General features: G+C 44.0%; 1 protein-coding gene across 1 annotated transcript in view; it reads right to left on the bottom strand.

Annotated features, from left to right (window-relative positions):
• Positions 1-6,018: 6,018 nt before the first annotated feature.
• LOC138258943 (netrin-4-like) overlaps positions 6,019-11,307 on the bottom strand; it is a 233,564-nt gene continuing 228,275 nt past the window's right edge. The window contains exons 9-10 of the mRNA XM_069206287.1: positions 8,993-9,163; positions 6,019-8,611 (exon numbers count right to left, since the gene is read on the bottom strand). Of these exons, the coding sequence (XP_069062388.1) occupies positions 8,475-8,611; positions 8,993-9,163 (308 nt within the window). The 3' untranslated portion in view covers positions 6,019-8,474. The remainder of the gene's footprint in view (positions 8,612-8,992; positions 9,164-11,307) is intronic.

Genomic DNA, 11,307 nt, shown 5'->3' with positions numbered 1-11,307 from the left:
CGCAAGGCGGGAGCGCTCTTCTTGATTTAAAGGGCCTTCCTTCGGCCCAGCAGCAGGAAATAATCAGCGCAACTCGAGAAGCGGGCGGGCTACACAGTCCTTTGAAGGGGCTCCTCCCGGCTCGGCACCACGTAGCAGCGCGTCCTGCGAGGCGGGAGTGCTTTACTTGATTTAAAGGGCCTTCCCTAGGCCCGGCAGCCGGAAATAATTAGCGCGAACCTATATATATTTAAAAGCCCCCAGAGCCACCTAACTGCCGCCGAAGCATAATTTGTGTGATGCTAGGGTGGCACTAAAGTGGCTTTTCTGATGCGCCGTATATACAAAGTGGCGCAATGCATGCATTGCGCCACTTTGTAAACCTTTGCGCCACATTATGGCTTCAGAAGGCATAATGTATGCACAGGGGGCGTTCCGGCACTAGGAGGCCTACAAAAATGAAATTTTTTGGTGTCATTGTTAACGCCTGCTCAGAGCAATCACCCCCCACACACCCCCCAACCTACTAATCACCTGGGCCCCAAACACCGACGAAGAAACTGAAAAAACGATGAATTCCATCCACTCTGGATCCCCCTCCAACCCCTGTCCCCATCGCATTTACAACAAAGCCAGCCCAACCATCGCCCCAAGCTTCGCGACATAATCAACAGCTCATTCGCCACCGCCACCTTCCCAGACCCCTGGAAGCACGCAGAAGTCACTGCACTCCTAAAAAAGCCAAAGCTGACCCTGACGACCTCTCCAACTACCGCCTCATCTCCCTCCTCCCTTTCCCCGCCAAGGTCGCTGAGAAACTAGTGAACACCCGCCTGTCCCACTTCCTTGAGGAAAACAACACGCTCAACCCCTCCCAGTCCGGTTTCCGCAAGAACCACAGCACGGAGACCGCCCTCATCGCATGTACTGATGACATCAGAACCAGAGTCGACAAGGGTGAGATCGTCGCACTCTCCGCTGCCTTTGACACGGTCTGGCACCGTACACTCTGCACACGCCTCCACGACACAGGGATTCGACACAAAGCCCTAGACTGGCTCACCTCCTTCCTCACTGATAGAACCCAAAAAGTCTGCCTCCCTCCTTTCCACTCCACTGCCGCCAAAATCATCTGCGGAGTCCCCCAAGGGTCCTCCCTCAGCCCCACCCTTTTCAACATTTACATGACCCCGCACGCCAACATCCTCCGACCACACGGAATCACCATCTTATCCTACGCAGACGACACCCAACTCATCATCTCCCTCTCCCGCAACCCTACTACCGCAAAAACCAACCTCCACGCTGCACTCCTTGACACTGCCACATGGATGACAGCAAACCACCTCAAGCTCAACTCCAACAAAACTAAAATAATCATTCTCGGCCCCAACAAAACCATACGGGACGACTTCTGGTGGCCCACCGCCCTAGGCCCTGCACCTACCCCCGCAAACCATGCACGCAACCTTGGCATCATCCTGGCCCCTCCCTCTCCATGACCCAGCAAATCAACGCCGTCACCTCCTCCTGTTGCATGCTGCGAAAAACCTTCAAATGGATTGCCATAGAGACTAGAAAGACCGTCACACACGCACTCATCAGCAGCAGGCTAGACTACGGAAACGGCACCACACTCAAACTCAAACACAAACTCCAGAGAATCCAGAACACAGCCGCCCGCTTCATCCTGGACCTCCCTTGCCATGAACACATCACCCCTCAAATCTCTTTACTGGCTCCCCATCGACAAGAGGATCACCTTCAAGATCCTCATACACGCAAACAAATCCCTCCACAACAACGGCCCAACCTACCCCAACGAAAGAGTTAACTTTCACACTCCCAATCGCCACCTCCGATCCGCCGACCTCACACTCCCCACAGTCCCCTGCATCCAACGTGCCACCACAGGAGGCAGATCCTTCTCCTACCTCGCCCCCAAGGCCTGGAACTCCCTCCCCACCAACCTCCGCAAGACCAAAGACCTGCTCTTCAGAAAGAACCTCAAGACATGTTCGAACAGTGACCCTCCTCCCCCCCGTTCCCAGCACCTTGAGACCCTCACGGGTGAATAGCGTGCTCTATAAAAAATTTTGATTGATTGATTGATTGACCCATAGAAACTCATGGGCCTCCTTGCACCTTGCTACACTAGCGTTAACATTTTTGAGGCTAGTGTAGCAAAGCGCCACAATAGCGTAAAATCTTTTGACACTATTGTGCTAACTACCGCCATGGTGCGGCGTATCAGAAATACGGCGCAACCATGGTGTCGGTAGGTGCCAGTAAGGGTGGGGGCAGGGTGGCTGCAGAAAAAGTGGCTAATCAGGTGATGCGCCCCTTTTTCTTAAATCTGGGCCCTGCAGTGTTGTATCTTAACAGACTCTACATACTGTTCTGAAACCAAGGTTGCCCTCCTATTCCCTTCCAAGGCAGGGTTCAGCGTTTTCATGTGTCTTCTTCTGTGTCCATCTCTGTCTTTGTAAAGACAAACACATCATGAGCAGGTCTGTCCGACCTCCCCAACGCGCAGCCGGTGTATGGATACAAGCATCAAGGTTACAGCCATTAAAAAATAAACCCCCGGTACTTTCCAGAAATCCTATTGGCTATGATGATGAAAATGGGCTGTGCACATGTCTGAAGTGAAAACATACAAATGTCTTTTCTACCAATTATCAGTTGCGTTTTGTTTTTTTCTCAGGTGCATTAAAAGCAAGATCAGAGAACGTTTGTGATATTCAAACGAAAAAGGTTTTCAGAGGTTTATTTTGTTTTTTTGTGCCTTGAACGGTGAGCTTTATATTGTGTTTTTAAGGCTTACCCTGGAAAGGGGAACACAAATATGTACGTAATAAAAATACATGGTATAAATGTTTAGCTCAAGGACACATTTAACATAATCCCACCTAATTTAATAGGTGCACTGAATGTTAGGGAACTGGCGACAAAGACGACTGTCACCTTAGCAACTTCGACAATAATTCATAATCCCCAGTGGCCAATTTTACGTGCACAAAATCTGCATCTTCAAATGCAAGGTACAGTTTCAGATTCCCTGGATCTCCTGGATTTCTGGCTGCGGAGGCACTGGCGTGGCTTGGTCAGTAGGTTTGGGGGGATGTCACCTTCAGATTTTCCTACAATCAGGCTCGTTTGTAATGTTAAAATACATTATACAACAAGCAGGGTGCATGAGAGGGGCATAAGGGGCAGTGGAAAGGGAGAAGAATGCAGATTGGGAGGAGTACCAAGAGTAAAAATAAAATATTTTGTAAAGTAACCAAGATTTTTGAGGACAGAGGGGGAGATAGAGTGTAAAAATTCCTGATGAAATCCAACAGACATCTCACCAAACCCGACTGAAAGCACCTCTACCCAACTATTTATCAGAAGGGAGTGTAACACCCCAAAGAACCCCCCTGAAGCTACGCGCCTAGTAAATGGATGTTTCCATGGCAGTAGACATTGCAGATGTGGCCAACACTGCACTTCTAAGCAAATGCCTAGTTCAGGAAGGAAAAAGTAGACCAATTTGTGTCTGAAGAAGTGCCTGGCACATCCCCAGTTATCAGGCGTGCAGGGTGAGAGACTTTTTGACATGGGACTATGGGCCGAATTTAAGAAAAGTTTTGCTGCATCCAATGCAGCGCCACTTTTCGTGCACCGCCACCATGTGTGCGCCGTATTTATGATACAGCACACCAGGGCAGTATCAGGAAAAATTGCATCAACATTTTTGACATTATTGTGGTGCTTTGCTCCACTAGAATCAAACATTTTGATGCTAGTAGAGCAAAGTGCAAAGAGGCCCATTGATCACAATGGGTGCATCCTTCTGGCGTTAAAAATTTCACCAAAAATGTCTCAATGAAATCTTGTAGATTTCATTGCACCATTTTTGCGGGCCTCATTGCTCCGGAACAACCCCCACCCCTTGCATACATTATGGATGGCACATGCATAATGTGGCACAAACGGTTACAATGTGGCACAATGCATGCATTACGCCACTTTGTAAATATGATGCAGCGATTTTGCAAGCCTAATGACGCTAATGTGGCGCTAGGCCTTCTTATATTTGGGCCTATGTTTTCCGTGTAAAGAAAAAAGATAAATACCAAATGGTCAATTCCTCATTTACCTTCATCCCACTGTGGATGAGTGTTGTAAGCCAGGAAAGTACAACATCCATACTTTCCCCTGGAATACTGCTGGTGATTTTGTAATACCCAAAAATGCCAAACAGCGCAAATTGTATGGAGTATGTTTAACCTACCTGGTCATTTTGTGAATCAGCACTCTGCTATTAAGGGACACAACGCTCGAGTAGAAAATGCAGAATCCAAATGTTTTACAAAATTTAAAACCCAAGTAGTTTGTCCGAAGAAAATATGATTAACATGTTGAATTTTACAATGTTCTAATCATTTTCAAAAGTGGCTAAAACACTTCAACCAGTATAATGGAAATATTTTGCACTGGGGGACAAAAGTAGTGCAACATCACTTTCTTTTATTTCCCATTCCCCTAGTTGCAACAATACAGAAAACTATTTGTTAGCCCAGCCTCAAAAAGTCTTATAATACTTTGTTGTATACCTTGGAAAGCAGGTTACTTTCTATCTGTGCATCTTCCGAGACCTCCCTTTAGGAGAGGGGCCAGACCCATTCCAGTTTTCGATAATAACCACTATCTGAATAATTCCCATTCAGATTCATAATAAATCATTGTATATTATGTGGGTATTTAAAAAAGGATGTCAAAGATCTTAGACACCCCTCTTTTAAGACATGTCAGAAGTCCTGAATAAAGGCCTGGAATAGTTTAAATATTTCTAACTTGTTAACAGCCTAGGTTTCACAAACATGCAGAGGTGAACCTTTATCATTCAGCTTCTCATGACCTTCTTCATTGTGACATCAGATATTTGAAAAGTATATATTTTTTCAGCTACTATCATGGTGGAACAAGCTCAGTCTGAGGTGTGAGGCCATTTTGGGCTTTCACAGCAGATGGTAAAGGTATAAAAAATTGTTAATCTGTAAACATGATATAGATCATGTAAAAAAAATGCAGTTTCTCAGGATGTTCAATTAATTATGTGATCTTATTGGGTGACTCATTCAGACAGCACAAAAGGTGGTTTAATGGAATACTTGAATTACTCTCAGTCATTGGTGATTACTTTGGATCGCATTCCATTCCATTATTTTACTTTCTCTGTGCCTTACAGAAAGGAACCAACTGCATGCAAATCAGTCTTGGACCCAGTGCTTAATTTGTGCTTGTTGTTTCCGGTGCGGTACGCCAGCACTTATTTTTCTGCCTCTAGCATTTACTGTGAGCAAAAGACACATATGGGAAAGACGGAGGAAGAGAAAAACGAAAGAGCGTCACAATGGGAGAAAGCAGAATGCTGCAAGAGTGATCTGAAGGGGCACAGAGTGGCTGTAAATGGATTGAACAGGCCTGAGATGACTTTAGCATTACACTGCCTCAGTATTCTGTGCTCGCACATTTAATTGCAGCAGCCGCTAATTTCAGAGGAGAGGTTTCCTCACCAGCATGTTTTTATTTACAAATTAAGCACTGCTTGGACATTCCCAAAAAGGAGCGACCCAGTCTGAACTGCTAGGCTATGTCCTCTCATGTCTGAGGAAATGGCAACAATTGTTGGATTACTCTGCTTCTCACACTGTCTGAATATTCATAAGTGCCACTCTGAATGCAGAGCAGGTTTTCAAGGCTACCAAAGAAGTAGACGGAATAAAGGCCTATAACTGCCATAATTTTAGTAAAATTAAATTGCTATAGTCAGATCCATATGCATAATATATAGATATATGTGTGCAGGTAAAATTAAATGAGGCTCAATGAAGTGTTCCGGAAGAAGTATACTAATGAACATGCATTTACATATTACTGAAGTGCAAAGGTCAAACTCAATGTAATCGACATAGTACACCTTACATAACTTGTGATTCACTGCAGATTCCATATTATGTTTTGATTGACAGAAGAAACAACGCTGCACAGATTCACAAGGCTTGTTTAATGATATTTTATACAACTGCATGGATTTTACTCCTTCTGGTTAAATAGGTTTGTTTTTATTGCTTCTATACATGAAAAGAAGACATCGGCAAAAACAATCTATACAGATACCCTGATCCATTATTTTCAATTTTTGAGGAACACCAGGGTAAGGGCATCATGACCTGCTCAAGGCTTCACCTCTTGTGTCTCTTGCTCCTTCATAGCCTCAACAATGGAAACAGGCAGCATACTGCACTTGGTTTACCTGCATATATATACTATACAGGGAGTGCAGAATTATTAGGCAAGTTGTATTTTTGAGGATTAATTTTATTATTGAACAACAACCATGTTCTCAATGAACCCAAAAAACTCATTAATATCAAAGCTGAATATTTTTGGAAGTAGTTTTTAGTTTGTTTTTAGTTTTAGCTATGTTAGGGGGATATCTGTGTGTGCAGGTGACTATCACTGTGCATAATTATTAGGCAACTTAACAAAAAAAAATATATACCCATTTCAATTATTTATTATTACCAGTGAAACCAATATAACATCTCAACATTCACAAAAATACATTTCTGACATTCAAAAACAAAACAAAAACAAATCAGTGACCAATATAGCCACCTTTCTTTGCAAGGACACTCAAAAGCCTGCCATCCATGGATGCTGTCAGTTTTTTGCTCTGTTCACCATCAACATTGCGTGCAGCAGCAACCACAGCCTCCCAGACACTGTTCAGAGAGGTGTACTGTTTTCCCTCCTTGTAAATCTCCCATTTGATGATGGACCACAGGTTCTCAATGGGGTTCAGATCAGGTGAACAAGGAGGCCATGTCATTAGATTTCCTTCTTTTATACCCTTTCTTGCCAGCCACGCTGTGGAGTACTTGGACGCGTGTGATGGAGCATTGTCCTGCATGAAAATCATGTTTTTCTTGAAGGATGCAGACTTCTTCCTGTACCACTGCTTGAAGAAGGTGTCTTTCAGGAACTGGCAGTAGGACTGGGAGTTGAGCTTGACTCCATCCTCAACCCGAAAAGGCCCCACAAGCTCATCTTTGATGATACCAGCCCAAACCAGTACTCCACCTCCACCTTGCTGGCCTCTGAGTCGGACTGGAGCTCTCTGCCCTTTACCAATTCAGCCACGGGCCCATCCATCTGGCCCATCAAGACTCACTCTCATTTCATCAGTCCATAGAACCTTAGAAAAATCAGTCTTGAGATATTTCTTGGCCCAGTCTTGACGTTTCAGCTTGTGTGTCTTGTTCAGTGGTGGTCGTCTTTCAGCCTTTCTTACCTTGGCCATGTCTCTGAGTATTGCACACCTTGTGCTTTTGGGCACTCCAGTGATGTTGCAGCTCTGAAATATGGCCAAACTGGTGGCAAGTGGCATCGTGGCAGCTGCACGCTTGACTTTTCTCAGTTCATGGGCAGTTATTTTGCGCCTTGGTTTTTCCACACGCTTCTTGCGACCCTGTTGACTATTTTGAATGAAACGCTTGGTTGTTCGATGATCACGCTTCAGAAGCTTTGCAATTTTAAGAGTGCTGCATCCCTCTGCAAGATATCTCACTATTTTTGACTTTTCTGAGCCTGTCAAGTCCTTCTTTTGACCCATTTTGCCAAAGGAAAGGAAGTTGCCTAATAATTATGCACACCTGATATAGGGTGTTGATGTCATTAGACCACACCCCTTCTCATTACAGAGATGCACATCACCTAATATGCTTAATTGGTAGTAGGCTTTCGAGCCTATACAGCTTGGAGTAAGACAACATGCATAAAGAGGATGATGTGGTCAAAATACTCATTTGCCTAATAATTCTGCACTCCCTGTATATTAACCTATATTACATCTCATTCTATACCCCAGCTTCCTATTCCTTGTCACTGCCTGCAGTGCAGGAAAGAAAACCAAGCCTATCCTTTGCCATTGGAAGAGCAATCAGTTGACAGGGAAGTACTGAAGAGTGTCCAAATGTTGCAAAGTTAACATGTCAGTTTCTGTAGTGGGAAAATGCACAAGTGTGGGAGTCCATCCTCTCAGCATTGAACCATAGAATACAAGATGTCTGCACAATAAATGTTCATTCACTCAATCTTGAGTGATCAAGTGGAGTCCTACTATTTCACTTATCTTTAAACATGTGAATTAGCTCAGAGGTAGGCACTAAATGTTCTATGTATGGTACTCTTTCTCTTTTCCACCTTGGGCAGCCGTTTGTCGTATATGCGCCCCCATTCCAAGAGTGTCCAGCTCAGGTCTACAATTGTTGGATATACGCCAAATTTTCAGGATAAACATTTACTTGGCAAATGATTGTCATCTGGATTCACTGCAGTAAATCCTGAATTGTTTGAAGGAAACCCACTTTGGGGAGTATGAGTTTTGCTTCAGGTGAACTTGTCTCTGCCCCATCAGCTTCTTCTGATTTCCACAGGGGTCAGTTGCACCTCTTCCTAAGCATGTCCACTACCTGCCTGCCTAAGAACACTTTCCATGGCTTCACCAGACTGTGCATGTTCACCAGGAGCTTGCCAGTCCGCGCATCCTCCTGCCCGGCGATAAGGTAATCCATGCCTGCAAGCAAGATAAAAGCATGTCAGTGGAGGACAGAATTCATAGCCAGGCCGCTTGCACATCAAGAAGAATTATCCTTTTCAGCAGCTCTTAAACGCAAATATGCAAGAGTCATAGAGGGGCCACCAGTGAGGACATTCGGACAGCTTAAATCGATTTAAGCTTTTGCCCACTTTGGGCGCAAAGATTAAGAATAATTGGACTTGTGCATCATATTAATTCCAGGTCTTAAAAATCAACACATAGCATTTACCATGATTAAGGATCCATGCTGGTGTGTGTTCTATGTCCAGCATTCAAGGAACCAAATATGTACTACGGCAAAGATCTGACTGTTTTTAGTGTTCCGTCTGGTACTGAAGGATTGGACTCAACACTCACCTGGGTTAAGAATAGGGCATGTGCAGCCTCTGTTCATCCAGGATTCTGGGTAGATGCTCCTGTTACTTCGATAAATTTTCACTTTGCCATATTTCAGGATCTTCTTAACTTTCACTACAACTTCTGCATGGCTACCTTTGTCGTGCGCGGAGAGGATCCTGGCTTTTATCACTGTCAGAACAACAAAATATAGTTTGATGTTAAATCCTTTATATTGCAGCAACTTAGGGCTATCATAGAGGTCTCTACCACTTTATTGTCTGAGGAGCACACTGTGTGTTTAAAACTTAGGCTACACAATGAATGAACATGTATTTATATAACACAGAAAAGGGTTACAGCTATTTAGGGAATGAAGATTCCTAGTTATAGAGTGGTCAAAGAAAGGACAGGCAATCCTCAAGGAGAAGGAGAAAGAGCTTAGATGTTATTTATGAATAAACATGTCTTGAGTTCCTTTTTAGAGTTCCTAAAGTTTTGCTCTGAACTGAGTGTTAGTGCAAAAAAGTTAAATTTCTTTGCCGTGTCCACTACTAAAGAGTAGCTTCCCACTCTTGCATTACTGAACTTTCAAACTGTGATCTGATACTAATAGTGAGATCTCGGCTCGCTTGTAGGCTGGTCCCAAGAAAACAGACTTTCCACTTAAGATGTTTGCATCTGAGTGTTAAGTCTTTTTATAGCATAAGTGGAGTACCTTAAGTTGGCATCTATGAGACAACATAGTTTGACCAATTCACTGGAAATGGCCATGAACTTCTTTAAACCTAAAACCAGCCTGTCAGCAGCGTTCTGAAGTTGCTTAATCTGTACAAGAGATATTTGGTAGGCCCCACCTAAAGTGAATTGGAGTAATCAATCCTGGAAAGGATGAGGGCTGGGGTCATGTCTTTTCTGGAAGAGGCCTGGGTTAAAGGGAAGAATCTCCTAAATTATCTTAAAAAGTCTATAACCTGTTGTGCAAGTTTTCTTAATTTGTTCCTTGAAGGCCAGGTCGGTTTCCATCTAAATTCCGAGGTTACAAGCCTCAGTAGAAGGAGTAAGGCAGGCTCGAAAAGACTCTGGCCACTACACTTGTGACCAGGAAGCCCCAGATCGGAAAACCATTATCTCAGTTTTTTTCATAGTTTAGCACAAGAGAATTCCCATTCAACCAGTTAGACAATTCCATCAGGCATTTCCAAAAGCGCACAGTCAAGACGTTGGTGTGTTTGGTCCTTATCACCTCTAGTGTGCATGACTGTCCTTCTCACTGCTGACTGTTCTGTCATCATTGCATCCTTCTAAAGTAGAAAATGCTATACATGTGGCACACAATCCTTACACCACTCAAAACGTCATATTATAAGTTTGCTGAACAACCTCCTATGTACTGAATGTGGATACCACCCTCACTCCACTTAATATCAAATAGTCATTGTGGCCCAATGCCCTTTTACCTCTCAACCTTCCATCCACTCACAATAGGATGCTGTCCTCACACCCCTCGTACTGACATGTCTTAAACAGCACTCAGCTAGGTATGTTCTGAATGGGAGGCAATGCTGTCAGATCGGTCAACCTGCCATGTTCTGAGTGAGTTGTGCTACCCACACGCATTGGATGACATAGTGAGAATGTTGCCTCCCATCGTCTAATGTTCACCTTGGCCCAAGCACTAAACCCAGTATTACCGTTAATTTTTTAACCAGTTCCCTGTTTTATTTAGTGTGCATGACTTACTTTTGTAATTTGGGGGTATTTCATTTTCGAGATCCTGTTCGGTGATTTTCTTCTAGCAAAGAAAAGCAGCAGTTAATTTGACATTGATCTGGGTTTGATATCGTCCTCGTGTCCAAGTTGTTCACTGCAGTCTACAGCCCATTATTAATGCAGCACTTTCTCAGGGAGTTGTTGTCCGACACAAAAAAATATCCCCCTACAAGGTTATTGTTGGAGAAATCCAAACTATAGGGAGTGAAATGAGGCAGCTGGCTTCCCATCAAAGGGATCCATGTAGACAAGCCAGGACAAAGACTGCAACCTGATGAATGCAGGAATGCCAACATTTAGCTCCATTGACATTAGACTTTCACCACAGATGCAGAAAAGAGACATGATGTGTGGATATATTTATAAAATCCTTGGGATTATGGATAACATGAAACTAGCCCCGTTGTCTTGTCTGGCTTCCCTCTCAGGTTTGATAAGGTGGACCACCGCAGGACCATCTTCGACCAGTGGCTGGGGAGAAAGGCACAGAGCTGAAATGGAAGATCAGGCTACTATGTGACCCTTGGGATCTTTGTACAACTCACTAACCATAACCAATCATG

This window comes from Pleurodeles waltl, chromosome 9 (genome assembly GCF_031143425.1).
Source record: "Pleurodeles waltl isolate 20211129_DDA chromosome 9, aPleWal1.hap1.20221129, whole genome shotgun sequence".
Classification (NCBI taxonomy): Eukaryota; Metazoa; Chordata; class Amphibia; order Caudata; family Salamandridae; genus Pleurodeles; species Pleurodeles waltl.
This window is presented reverse-complemented; position numbering and strand designations above follow the sequence as displayed.